General features: G+C 45.0%; 2 protein-coding genes across 4 annotated transcripts in view; one reads left to right on the top strand and one right to left on the bottom strand.

The window, feature by feature from the left end:
• The window catches only part of LOC6538149, a 38,891-nt gene extending 37,271 nt beyond the window's left edge, over nt 1-1,620 (top strand). Inside the window, exon 29 of the mRNA XM_002098647.4 lies at nt 451-1,620. Within this exon, the coding sequence (XP_002098683.1) occupies nt 451-867 (417 nt within the window). The 3' untranslated portion in view covers nt 868-1,620. The remainder of the gene's footprint in view (nt 1-450) is intronic.
• Nucleotides 1,621-4,355: 2,735 nt separating this feature from the next.
• Nucleotides 4,356-12,175, bottom strand: LOC6538148 (allatostatin-A receptor). Of its 3 annotated transcripts, none has more exons than XM_039376841.2 (5): nt 10,881-12,175; nt 8,024-8,302; nt 7,796-7,954; nt 5,859-5,940; nt 4,356-4,921 (listed from the first exon to the last, which is right to left on the bottom strand). In XM_039376841.2, exons 1-4 carry the CDS (start codon nt 11,418-11,420, stop codon nt 5,866-5,868), a joined length of 1,053 nt encoding a protein of 350 aa, XP_039232775.1. In that variant the 5' UTR covers nt 11,421-12,175; the 3' UTR covers nt 4,356-4,921; nt 5,859-5,865. The 3 variants fall into 3 exon arrangements, with proteins under 3 accessions (XP_039232775.1, XP_039232774.1, XP_002098682.1); XM_039376840.2 differs by having other exon boundaries at nt 5,893-5,940; XM_002098646.4 differs by lacking the exon at nt 5,859-5,940.
• Nucleotides 12,176-14,543: the final 2,368 nt, after the last annotated feature.

Raw genomic sequence — 14,543 nt, 5'->3', positions numbered from 1 at the left:
TTTTGGCAGCTTGAAAATTAATGGAATTCATGGCTACAGCTTGGCCTCCATCCAGGTGCGTGGGTCAATGCGAGGTGTTGGAGCTGGAGACGGCGCCTTTCGACTACTGGCCACCACAGCGGGGCCATAAAAATGTTTCATTACGTTCAAGGTTAGCCTGTGCATGGTGGGTGCGTGCATGGAAATTAATAAAAACAAGCTCGGAAGTCAACGGGGGATCCCAGAGCGGCACAATTTGCACTGTCATTCGCAGGGCCGGATTCCCAGGCTGCGGAATTTCATTAGCCAACTTTCTGCCACAAAGTATGCTGCTGCAGCAGACTTTTGCGGCCCGCCGACGTGGCACCTTTCGAGCAGCACAATAAAATTTAATTTCCGTATTGTCGGCTTGGCTTTTATTTAAGCATTTCATTGGCAGCTCTTAACCCGCTCTGCTCCTCCACTCCGCAGGTCTTTCGCTCCGCCATCGACTCGTCGTACCTGCAGATGCTCCAGGACTGGCTGATCTGCACCCTGCCAACGTTCCTGGACCAGCCGGAGCAGCAGGGTGTCTGGGGCCTCAGCGTCATCTTTTTATCCGCCTCCATAAATCTGCATTTGATTAAACTATTTCCGCTTGTGCTCGGCATCGGGGCATCCAACTCTGCGGCAGCGGCAACAACGGCAACAACAGCAACAACAACTGAGGCAGAGGCAGCAGCACCGGCGATGGCCCGAAAATTGGGTCAACACGAAATTGCATTGTTCGTGACAGCTGCACAAGATTTCCATGCGAAATTGAGTGGCGAGCAGCGGCAGCGTTTCCGCGAGGCCTTCGGCAGCTTCGAGCGGAGTCAAGTCTACGGCCGGATGTTGCAGCGCCTGTGATATGATACGCAGATACCATACCACACCACACCATACGATACGATGCCATGATAGTCACGAGTGGATGGTCCTAGCTGGCAGGGAAACCCAACTATTTATCTTGCGTTTAATTCCCAATCGCAGTCAAAAAAAAGGAAAGGAGTCGAGTTTGGCAGGCGGCTAAACTTGCTGCAAAGACAAGCGCAAGCGTGAATAACTAATTGCCCCAGGCTGCAGAGAAAGTTTAAGCGGATGTCCCTCTTCCTTGCGCTTGCACTACTTCATCAACTCGAAGGACCCTTGGCGACCCCAGCGAATGGAAAGTTTTTTAATAGTTGGCGAATACAAAATTAATTTATGCTTTACATTATGTGTAACTAATATTTAAATTATTGCAAACGAATGTCCGCCACCCCGGCGCGCACTTCCTAATCTGCTCGAAAGTTTAACGAGGACAGCAGCGAGCGACCCGCAATTAATTCCTGCGGCTTTCGACAAGGACCCAGGACACGGAAATTATGTTCTTGCCAGTTTTTGGGCCAGAGTTGATCATTTATTTATTATGACGCTGCTTGCTGGGCAAGAAATAGAATCCCACTCCAAGGCACGCTACTCAGCATTAGTATGCGCCTTAGCCAATTGCCGGCTAATTTCCAATCAAAGTTAATTAAAAATTCCATTTTGCAAACACAACCCTCCCTACTCATTGTATTCCCACTGTAATCAAAATAATAACCATATTGTTTAATGAAATAAAAATTGCTATTAAAACGAGTGCGGAACTGTGTCATCGTCTGGGGCACATGAAAATGGAGTGTTTGATTTTTGAAATGCATAAAAGCTGAGCCAAGTACTTTGCCAACTAACCGAGAAATTCGTTTTTTGGATTACCGAGCTGTATGCAAATCGGTTCGAATTTTGCGCTTCTTACCTGCCATCCTGGCACATGTAACGCGGATCCGGCTCCTGAGCGTTTTCTACGTTCTACCGTCTTAACAACAAAGCGCATTAAAGTTGACAAAATGTTTCGTCCTCAAACTATCGCCAAAGTGCTGGACTGGAAAAAAAGTTTAACTAGCTGGATTTTGCGTGAATATCTGATGCCCTGCAAAGTAGGCAAGCTTATAGTTTGTCATTTGTTTTTATCTCATAAAGTTTGCTATAATTTTGGTAGATCTTACTAACTGGCCTTAATATGATATTAAAAAATCAAAGATCAGAGATAGTAAAATGAATATGGATAAAAACTATTTCCAGGGTATTACATGGTAGCTGTAGGGTATGCAAATGCTCTCAGTGCGTAACGGTTTTGCCGCCTGCGTGTCATTGTGTTTGTGTACCGAAATTGACAGATAAACTTTAGCTTAGACTGTGTGTGTGCGTGTGTGCGTGCGACAAGGACGGAAGATGGCTTTTGTGTGCATGCAAAGCTTGCCGGAAATTTGCCAGTTCAACGCGAAACGACAAAAAGCCGGCAGAGAAAAAATGGTGAAGGGAAGTTGCAGCACACACCGAAATGAACTGCAAAGCTGTTCAAAGTTGTTTTTCTGTTTTGGCGCGACCGCATTATGCAATCGAGCGGAGGTGGGCGTGTGTGTGTGTCTGTCTCTGTATGTGTATGTGTATGTTAGTGCACCCCTCTCACTCGCACAGTCCCACGCTCTGGTGCTCTCTCGCTCTGGCGCACTGATTCAGTGTCAAGACAATGTGGCTATTGTCGCCATTATGCCGCACGCCAAGAGGCAATTTGGCCAATGCCTTGGCCATAAACTGCAACATTTGGGCTATCAGCATTTGGTTACGCTTCATTTGGCCAGAGAGCTGTAGTGCCACACCCCCATTTGCGCCCCCTCGTGGGATTAGCAGCGCGAGCATGTGACTGACCGGAAAAAGCAGGTGGGCAGATTAAGTAGCCGACCCGTTTGCCGCCATGACCTACGCTCAGCAGGCGAGTGGCTCGAATGAATGAAAGTAGACTGCGTGGGTGTTGTGCCATTGCCACACGTTCCACTCGCTCTCTGCCACTGTTAATTGTGAACTCACCACGTTTCGGAGTCCTTCTCTTCGCCGCTGCTCTCTTAAATAAGGATAGCCGAACTGGAATCGGAACTGTTATCGCGTAGACTAGGTCAGTGGAGTAACAGTGCCGATGCCACTTCGTTCCGTACACACACGTAACCGCGAGTCCTTGGCATGCAGGATGTGCTGCGACAGGGCAGGATATGGCGCAATTTCTTAATACTCCGATGGCTTGAAGCGGGAAAGCACGACGAGCGGGGCGACAACTGTTACACTCACAGTTATGATTATTGTTATTATGATAATGTCAGCAGCATGAGCAGTCCTTGTTGTTGTTATTCTGCTCGGCTTTGGCGTTATTGTTTGGCTATTTGCTATTTGCTCGGTGGGGAAACGACTTATCTTTGGGGCAAGCCCCAAGAAATCACTGTAAAAAAGTATCAAATAGGTTAGTTATGAAAGTGCGATTAAAATCAGTTTTGGATTACCTAGATTTTTGTTGAAATATATTTTTGTTTCTTCCCGTACAAGCACCCATTTAAAATGAACTCAACTTAGTTTTTTCTAAGTGTACGAGAAGGCAGCAAAACTTTGGCCAGCGAAGCGTGCGCGTTTATGGCGCCAATAGTTGCCCAGCTTTATTTTGCCAACTTCCTGGTGCTCGCCCCACAGCCTCGAATCGATCCATTGGTTTTCCCGCCTCATTTGCAAAGACACTTTGGTGCTCGGTCGCCACCTGGGCCCGCACACTCCTTGATGCTCATTTGAAATTTTGATTACGTTGGCAACGCGCCGAAGAGGAACCTGTCAGCGACTGATACGCATTAATTACGTTACCTGGTGTAAAAGGCAACGCCTCGCCTCTAGACAGGGCCGCTTATTAAAATTGAATAAATTATGCAAAAGTGCGAGTGGCCAGGCAACGCGGAAAACGGGAGCTTGCTTTCTCGCACACACCCACATACATAGCCACATATATACGCCTCGGCTCGGCTCGATCCGCAAGATGGACAAGGCATAATTAATTCCGGTCAGTTGCCGGCGTCAAGCGAAATGCAATCAGCATCTTAAGCTGCCCAAGTCAGGACCTCATCGACTTTGCAGGAGCTTCACGAACAGTACTACTCACGTCATTCACATGATGACAGCAGGTGGCTCTCGTTGGCAAAAGATCTCTTCAGCGTGGGCTTGGTTGCGAGGAGATATCCTGGGTGAGTTGGTGAGGCCCACGAATAAATGAATGTATGAGTGAGTGAGTGGGAGTTCGATTGATTGCACAAATGCAGCAGTCAATCGTGGGCGGTTTCAATGTGGCAACGCGAATATTCGACAAGTATATCAATTTCAAGTTTTACGCGCCACTAAATACCCATTGAAAAGCCAGCGGCATAATTTGCATACTTCTATGGGTAGCCAATAGTTTTGGGCCATTGCAATGCATTGCCTCATGAGCTGCAGGCCATCAACTGTCAATGCAAATCAAAAATTCGTTTGTAGTTGTATTATTTAATTGTTTAACGGTTTACGCAAATAACAAACTGTGATAACATGGCCAACAATATGGCTTACACCAAGGGAGCATGTAGCACATTGCATTCCGATTAGCATTACATATAAAACATTAAAAATAATTCAGGGAAATCTACTGCCAAAAATGATAATCTTCGGTAATCATTGCAGCCTGTATACACTGCCTATTTTAAAAGATATTATTATTTTTATTATAATATCGTCTAAGAGATAAATAAGTAGCCTAAAAATACACACACGATATAGACATTGAATTCAATTAATCTAATTTAATATTTACAAAGTCCTCATATCTTATATCTAGTCATTCGAAGAGCAATACTCCAATGCAGCGCTCGCTTGCAGTCCATTGATGAATTGGTCCCGTGTATTTGTCCACTTGTGTCCTCAAAGTTTCGCTCCTTTCCCTGATATCTCTTGAGAGTCAACCTTAGAGTCCAGTGGTGGAGGTCCTGGCACAGGACGTCTTGCGCGGCGGCGGCAAATCAGATGTGTAGTTCTGGTATCGAGACGAGCAGTTAACGGCCTGCAGGAACAGGAGAAAGAGAGGAACTGAGAACTGGGAAAACTAAGAAAATCGTGGGAAATTGACAGGACTTAATGCTTTAATATACATAAGGTACTGAAGACCCAGTGAATTCACAGTTCGGCCACAATATTTGATTAATGACGTGTTTTGATGCAGAGTCACTTTGGTGGCGTTTCGATCGGGGAAAGTGGGGCAATGGGCAATGGGGCGAAAGCTATTCCCATGTCAAGGCCCCTGGCTGCGATTGTTGCCGTCGCTTTGCATTTGAATGATTAGATTTGATTCAATATTCAATTATTAAAGTGGTTTGAGGTGTGGAAATGCCGGCAGACAAGCATCGAATGGACGCGTTGCCTGGCAACTGGGAAGCTGGGATCTGGTATTTGGGATCTGTGAACTGGCATCCCTGCCGATTGAGTGGAGTGAGAGTTTTGCATATAAATGATTTATGAATTTGTGCTTTGATTGAACTGCCTAAAATTGTTGATTAGTGCCTCGTCACAGAGCCAGTAACAACAACAACAGCACCACAGGACTCCGGGGATATGAATTACGGCTTTTGAACCGCCGGCAGTTGCGGTCCTCGGCTTCCCAGGTGCGCCGTGCATTCGCATTGTCTGCGCCTTGCTCATTATTCGATTACGGAAAATGGACAGCAGCGGAATGCTTTTAAAGCTGGTATTTGACTACGAATTTGCACCATATTTACTCAAAACGAACATTCAAATATGTACCTTGTTAAGTTTTAGAGACAAAAAAGCACATGCTAGCAGCAAAGAAAACAAAAGGTTTTAGCATAAGACTACAGAGATAGAAAGTTAACTTTAAAATACATATGTAATTGCAATAGTGTAAAGAAGAAATTTTATAAACACGTGCCAGAACTGAATTGTATTTATAATGAAATAAGTAAAACAAATGTACTTCGCCTTACAGTTATGTTAATAGGTAGTTTTCTCAGAACTCACATCCTGGTGCGTCGATGTCCTCATACCAAGTCTATTGGATTGCAAGCCCTATTTGGATGATTTGGTTAAGGCGTGAAAAGGATGAAAGACCAATAGAAAAACCGACACATTTCGGCACATGAATAAATTACTAATCGAAGGCCAGTCACATGGCCAATTAATCAGATTGACATATTCCCAATCACGTGGTGTCCGGAAATTGCGAAAAAGGCATTCGAAACACGCTCGTGGCGCAAGCAGAAACAATAGCGAATAAAAAAACAATACAAACAGCGGCTCGCAATTTAATTAACGTAATTAATCTAATTTAATGACTTGACAAACACATCAATTAGCGAAAGGCAAAACCAAGATAGCATCAGCAGTCCAGGAACACAATTTATATGCAAAGTGGCAAAAGCTTCGCGGAAAACGCGGAAAACACGAGAAGCCCACGCACCGCAGCGGGAAAACAAATTAAAATATTAAAATTAAGCCACAAAATGATTGAAAGGAAATGTTGTGGGGTAAAAGTAAAATTCTCAGATCGATGAGTACAATGAGTACCATATACATCCCTCGGCAGCTCCTGCTGTTCTCCTTCAGCCGTTTGTGTCTGTTTGTCCCTAAAGTAATTAAAAGTAAGTAAAGCAAAGTCACCCCCTCTCCAGTGGGCGTGGCTGTCCAGTGATTTCCCACCCGCAACGTTTCTTTATTCTGTTTTCTGGTTTTTTTTATTTTTTTCGTGCGTTTATGCAAATGGCCGCTGACCAAAAGAATTAATGCGTCCCGAAAGTGAGTTGAATTGGAATGAGCCGCAATTCTCGGAGTCCAAAAACTGCGGGCAGCCTGTCAGCCGTCTGTTTTCACTTTTTTTCACCGTTTTTTTGCGGGCGGGCGGGACGGAACATCAACGAATGTCAATGAATTTACAGGGGAATGCTATAAAAAGCCCGCCCAAGCAACAAAATATAAAGCCCGTAATTCCCTTATTGTCTCAGTGCGTTGCTAATTTGGGAATATCTTTAAATAGCCAGCGAAACGGAAAAGAATCATTTGTAATTTAAAGCCCAATTATTGTGCCATTTCACCGAAAACTGTGTGGCATGCCAGCGAATGGAATGCCTCGTAAGCCACATCGCTGCACTTCAATAAATTGATGAGACAAAAGATCTCTACACATACAATAATGGAAAATATTTGTTCCACAACAAAAGGGGTTGAGGAGGCACTTTGCCCACTTTAATGCCCAACAGCTGCAAATTGTCTGCGGCGGCCTTATAAATAGAGAAATGAAGATGGACGGTCCGATGATGATCCGCTTGGCTGAAATTATTCTGTAAATTCTACCTATTTATATCGTAAATATAGATTTTGATGCTGATGCTGATGCCGATGCCGATGCTGTGCGAGTAAACCCAAATTCGGCCCACGCGGCGTATGCGCGTTTTTCGCACTTAACTCATTAAAACGTTTGCCGCTGGCCCATCGAAATTTAATGGGAAAACACGAGCTGTTTTTTTTTTCTAAAAATTCTCCTCAATAGATTTTTTTTTTTGCTTTTGCTTTCCATTATGCTCGTAAATTATTTAATTGCATTTTAGATTTTTGATTTGAAATCAAAACATTCGCTCATTTAAAAACTCATTAGGAATAGCAATGGAAACGCGGTTGAGCGGAAATCAATGTTTATTCAAAAAATAAACAAAAAAATAAATATATCAAATATATGGAAAGGGTTTTGATGTTTGTCAGTCAATAAATCTTAAAATTACGACACATAAAAGTTACCATCAAACGCAATGCAAGCGAAAACAATGCTCTGAAAATATTTCATCGATATATTGACCAAGCACTCAGATGTCGCCACTCGAAGGACCCTTCTCGTCCAGCCCACGTCGAGTGCAGCCACCAACCCACTCACCTTGTAGAAGGCCTTCCGGAAATTCTCGGAGAGGAAGGCGTAGAGCAGCGGATTGATGCACGAGCTGCTGTAGGCCAGAGTCTGGGCGGTGACCTGGATGACGAGCTTGGTGAGGGTGTTCGTCTCGATGACGTCCAGTGACTTGAGCAGCAGGATGAGCTGTGCAATCAAGCCGAAGCATATGTTTGATTATTGAAAAAATAAATGGGTTTCACCTTGGCGACTTACCTGGACGGGCAGCCAGAGCGAGGCGAATGCGATGACCACCACGACAACGAGGCGGGTGACCCGCTTGCGTCCGCGCTGCGACTCCTTGGACATGCGGACGCCGGTTCCCTGGCGCCAGAGCCGCATGATCATGCGCATGTAGAGCCCGCTGATGATCATCAGGGGCAGCAGGTACGAGGTGATGAAGAAGGTGACCTGGTAGGTGCGCGGACTGAGAAAGTCGTTTGTCGTGAAGGTGCACATGCCGTAGGTGATGTTCTTCTTTGCATCGTAGTCCACCTGCGGAAAGCGATGAGAAAGTGGTGGTGGTGGGAACTATGTACCAACGTGTGCGATGTGGAAATCGAATATTGCGCATACGTCATGTTGCCGGTGACATTTGCATGGCAGCCAAGCAACGTCAGACGGCTAACAGCCAGACATCGTAAATAAAACTAAACTGTCATACGAATAGTTCGGACGTCGACAACTAACTCGCAATCTCACTTTGTTTCTCTGTCGCTGACATTTGGCTGACAAATTGTTCAGCCGGAGTTTTGGATTTTGGATAAAAGCGCAGTGGGTATGGCTATGCGCAATCAGGTTTTTGGGGCTTGTTGTTTGGTGGACGGTGGGTGATGGGCGGTGGGGAGATGGAGAATCTATTGGTCTGTTGACTAGACGAGACTGGTTTGCTGACGCTTAGGAGGGTCGTAAACTGCCGGGTGAGTCGTAAAAATATTCGCAGCCTTTTGTTTACATTTTTGTTTACAATCTCCGCCCCTTCACCGCGCTTCAAATCGATGAATGCGTGTGGAAAATCGCATTTAAAAAATCTTCCCATTAATGCCAGCATGAAATGCTTACAAAAATGTTTGTTTATCGTCCGCCCTTGTTTTCGTTACACTGAGCGAAAGATGTTGGGCCACAAATTGAGTTCGAACTCGGAATCTGCGCAACGTCAAGTGGCCAAGGCCACAGAAGTAGACAAATCATGGCCAGACCCTCCCGCTGATTTATGGGTTCATTTCGCTGGCATGTTCTCCGCAAAACCCAACGACTTAATAGACTTGACAAGCCATTAATGCCCTTCCCTCGTTCGCGAGAAATCAGCCAACAGCTGTCAATCAATGCCATGACCTGGAGATCGCATATCTAGTTACGCAGTCGGACATATGTGCCTTTATGATTATTATTTGATATCGATTTCTAATAAAAAGATAATGGCACACGCTCTCACAGGCTCATTACATACATACATACGTATATACCGTCCATGTAGCTGGGCAATGTAATATGGAAATAATTAATAGCAAACTGTTAATTAACATGTTGATCAAACATGACTTAATTATGCCTTTTTATCGCCTGTTTCTTTGTATTTGCACACGCACACACACGTATACGTATAACCCAGATAACAAAGCAAAGCACACATATGAGCATTCAATGTGGCCTCTATTTTTCCAGCTTAATCCTTAGACAAAGCAAAGCAAACACATAAACAAACAATAATGCCACCCATTGGAGCACTCTCTCTCTCTTCCCAACGCGAACAGAAACCGAACGAGACAAAAATAACAATATAACGAAGCGTGAAATGCCATTTAATAAAATATTAGGTTACAATAACAACACCAGGAGCAACAGTGGGCCATTGCCATCTCACAGATAAAATAGCTCATCATCCGTGTGACGATGCGATTCGTTTAATTAACCGCGACTGTCGCTTTTGGCCAAGGAAAAGGGGAAACTCAGCGGCACAAACAAAAAGTTGGTCGTGTGTGATGTGGGACTCGCTTTATTGGCACTGGGAAATCAGTGGAAAAAGCCCACAGGCCAATTGTTAGTATCAACAGAAACTGGAACCTATGTCCGACCCTAATTACTTGTAGTTGATACTCGCAATGAAAAAATATAGTACTCAGTTTAACATGGCATACAACAACAAAAATTTAATACTAGCTAATAAGTTTAATATTAGTTAATATGGAGAATAGGTACTGGCGAATAAAAACCTAATATTGAAGTCTGATTTTAGGTTTTACTTGTATATCCTCGAAACCCCTTCCTAAATACCCCTGTACTTTTTCGATATCACCCGCTGATCTCTAGCAAAACAATTCAGATCTTGGTCGATTATTCCGCAATTAAATTGTTTCTCGCACTTTTCGCATCGATCATAAAAGCTTAATGTCCAAGAGGAGCACTTCAAGGTCGCCACCCGCGAAGACATTTATCATACGCAGTGTGCGCCCGAAGTTCGCAAGTGCAAAGTTTCCATAATGGCCGCTTGTTACGACTTACGACTGCACATGATTTACGCGCTTTTGGATCAACAGTTGAATTTGGAAATTTTGCAAACCCCACGGATGGGGGAAGGTGGGCAGAAATGGTCAGATACCGCCAGTTGGCAAGTGTTTCTCGCTGGCTATCTGGTCTATAATTAAAAATTTATGAATTCAAAATAGCAAATTAGTAACAAAAACAAATTCGGACGCCGCGCATCCAGCAAAATTTTCAATATAAACACAAAAGAGAAAACAAGATAAAAAGGGGAAACTTTAATAGGGGCATATAGTAAAAACAAATGAGTTGTATCAGGATCGGTTCGGATCGATTGAACGATCGCTGGTTTGTGCGGGGTCTTTACCTTCTGGATTACGATCTCACAGAAGCCAGACCATCTATCTGGGTATCTATATAGCTATATCAGAACAGAAGGCACCATTGACGTGCAGCGAGAGGAATCTAACGAGGTGACGATGATGGAAAGCAATAAATTTGCCTGGCCCGTGTTCTTCACAGCAGATTCAGGCACAGCAGGCCTCCTACCATTTCTACCATTCCTCCTCCACTTTTCCCCACTCCCACTTACCACCACGTCATGGGTGAAGGCAACTGGCACCGAAACCACCAGCACCACGATCCACAGCGTTACGATGGCAATCAGGGTGATGTTCTCCGTTCGCATCATCCGCGAGCGAATGGGATGGACCACCGCCAGGAAGCGATCGATGGACATCAGCACCAGCGTGTAGATGGAGGCGAAGGCGGTCACCACAATCAGGTACTGGACACTGCGGCACCAGAACCTTCCATATGGCCAGTAGTACACCATGTAGTCGGTGGCCGTGAAGGGAATGCAGAGGATTACGAACATCAGATCAGCGGCAGCCAGATTCACAATCATCAGGTTGGTGGTGGAGCGCATGTTGTTGTTGAAGACCACCACCAGGATGACCAGTAGGTTGCCGAAGAATCCCGTGATGGCAATGACGCCGAAGAAGAAGCCCACTATCCACGGCAATGTCCCATTGATGGCCAGCCACTCTTCGTCGGTGAAGAATGAGGTGATGTTCTCCTCATTTCTGGTTGCATTTAGGCTAATATTAGCCAGCAGTGTAGTGTTCTCCATGTTTTCACAGCTTTAGTTCACAACTTTCCGGATCACTTTGTGCGGGCTATTGGCGATTTCGCTTGATTGTCACGGGACATTTTCAATTTTGGGCTCTTTTCCGCTCACAGTTCATCGAACGCAAATAAGAAATTTCCAATTAGGAGAGTTTCACAAAGCAGCCGCCACAAAAATTCAATTATCATGCGCAATACTACGACCGTTGAGCTCCGGAGACCTCAAATACGTTCCCCATACGGCGTGTGGGGTGTGGTATCGAATCGGACCGGAATTGTTCGCAACGTGGCGGGTAGCAAAAGCAATTTGCTCCTTGCCCGATAACGGTAATTGTAGGTGGGTAGCACAGGTAAGACAACAATAAAGGACAGCACACAAGGATCTCACACTCAAGAGAGTGAGTGAGTTCAAAGGTGAGGGCACGTGCAAAACGGCACCGACACCACAACCAAACTGTGCCGAGTCACACCCTGACGACAAGGACAACGAGGTGTCCTTAGGTTCGAGGACCACGTTGCTGCACCTACACCATAAATTCAATATGATGTCTTCCTTTGCTTTCGCTTCGTTTCTGTTTACATTTCTCGTTTGCTTTTTTTCTTTATTGACAAACGAACGGCATAAATTTTGGGGCCAAAAAACAACGTTCCTATTGTTGCTACCGATTGTTACGCCGCCGAATGCTATATATTTTCGATTTTATACTAGTATTTTTGGCCAATTTGAAAGTCCACACTGCTCGCGTCCGTATCCAGCGCCCAACTGATTGCTGGCTGAGCTTGTTGAGGAATACTTCGATGCCTCGGCGGCGGCGGCAAAAACGCCGGCAGCGACGCCAGCCATCCCAGCAAGAATAATGGCAACAATAGCAACAACCAGCGCCGCCGGCTTCTGTGCGTGTGAGCGTTTGATGGTTTTGGGTGGCCGCCGAAGCCACCTCTTACTCCTCATCCTCATCCACATTCCCATTCCCACTCGTATCCAAACCCAATCCCCATCAGCTGGCCTGGAATGTTTGCTCTTGTTGCTCCCACAGCTAAACTGCTGAGCTGCTGGCCCAGTTGAATGGGCAACGCGCCACAGCAATTGTCGGGGCAATCACTAGTTGTGCTGGGTCTGCGCCCGCTGTCTTCCATTGTCCTGCACAGCTGGATGTCCTGGCTGATGTCGTCAGCCTCGTCGGCTGCACAGCTGGCGTCGTCGCAGCTCTGCCGCGCTTAGTACATTGCTTAATTTCTCTGATTAACTGCTGGCAGAGGTGGAAAAAAAAAGAAAACAAAAAAGTTGGCACGCGCTCATTTCCACGCCCCCAATTGTACACCGAAAAAAATTGTATTGTATCATGTCTTCTAAATAATATATAAATAGATGATTAATTCTAATAACTAATAGTTATAAATGACTGCAAATAATTATTTTTTATATTTCAAAGTATGTTTTACATGTATACATCTGCATCCAGACCAGATGCGGACTTACGTCCTCCGCTTTTTAGCAGTGCAAGTCAGATGGGATCCACTGGCTTAACACCTTCGGTCGCCGGGGATGGCTTGTCACAACATTATATAACCGCAGCCGGCAGATATCCGAGCTCGGTCTTGGCCTAGGTTAAGTCCTCGCCTCATTTACATGCTTTTTATTGCCGCTGCCAACGCAATGCTCACCTGTCACCTGCAGACGTCGACGTCGACTGCGCAGTCGGCTGCTGCGTCAGCGGCAGCTGTGGCCCCCATCAAACCTGCGGCGGGCTGTCCTGTCGCCCGATGTGATGTACATAGGTGGGGATGTGGGGTCTAGGGTGTGGGGTCATGGCTCAGTGCACCCCTGACGAGGACGTCGCCAGCCTGATGAGATTAAATGCGAATTAAGCACCACGAACAACAAACAGCGGCTAAAAAAATAAACCAAGAAATCACCCGGAGACAATGGTAGAGGCAAGCGGCAAAAGGCGGCATTATGTTTATTTAATGTGCAGCACTGCGAACTTAATGAAGTCTTTAATTCTTAATGCAGCTTCATTGCCAATTTAAATGGCAAACACTGGCGTTGAATTGGATGAATTTTCCAGTCGAATACCGATAGCGCCATCTTGCCCACTTTTCACATTTCATTGCATACTTTGCGGCTGGCGAACAAAATCGACCGGAAATAGATCAAGAATACCGTTTTATGTCGTTCGCAAGACTTGACTTTAATTTCCTTCAACAATGTCACATAATATTATCCTTTAATTACAAATCCAATAACTATATACTTAAACATAATTTTACATGCTAGAGTTTACATAAACCTGTTTCCCCAACCATTTCCACGAGTACCCCATCACCTGGAAGCACAACTTTCGCAGCGTTTTAGCTGAAATGGAGAGGCGCACACTTAAATTAGCATCTAAATAAACGACTACCAGACACGAGAGTTGGGGACCACATCAGATCACATCGCCATCCGCATCCACATCCACATCCGCATCCGCACACACTCGAAAATTCCACTCTGCATTTTCCCTTTTCCACGGGAGAAGCAACAATTTTTGTGATGTCAGAAAACTTTCGACGTGATTGAAATGCTTTTTAATTTTTCATCAAAATCATTTCATTGCGTCAAAATTGTTTGGGTGCTCCTGAGCGGCATGATAATCCGTATGGAGCACACACCCACACACACAAAATTGAAGGACCCATCTTGCAGGGACATTGAGCTTAACCTTTTTCGTGTGCTGCGATGGATTGGTTCATTTTTGGCATAATCATGCGATAGGGATTACAAGTCTCCGCCAGGGACACGAACTTCTGGTGTCGTCAAGGGAGCAACAGTGGGAGAAGGGCTAATTTTAGCGAAAAAGTCTTAAACTATCACAGCTTCTTTCAAATAAATAATATTTTTAAAAGCTAAAGTTCATGAAAAGTGTAAAATCTCTCTTATAAGGTTCCTATCACCTTGAGTGAAAACTGCGGAGAGGTACCACTGTTCCCTTTGGCGAAGTCAACCTGGAACAAAAATGATGGATTATCGCTTTTTGCGCTAACGTTCACATGTTTTTATTTACTTGTATACAGCCCACCCCGAAACCTGACCCTTTTTTTTTGGCATCTGCCAGGGGAATTAATAAATGTAAATCCGCCTGGG

This window comes from Drosophila yakuba, chromosome 3R, assembly GCF_016746365.2.
Source record: "Drosophila yakuba strain Tai18E2 chromosome 3R, Prin_Dyak_Tai18E2_2.1, whole genome shotgun sequence".
NCBI classification, from domain to species: domain Eukaryota; kingdom Metazoa; phylum Arthropoda; class Insecta; order Diptera; family Drosophilidae; genus Drosophila; species Drosophila yakuba.
This window is presented reverse-complemented; position numbering and strand designations above follow the sequence as displayed.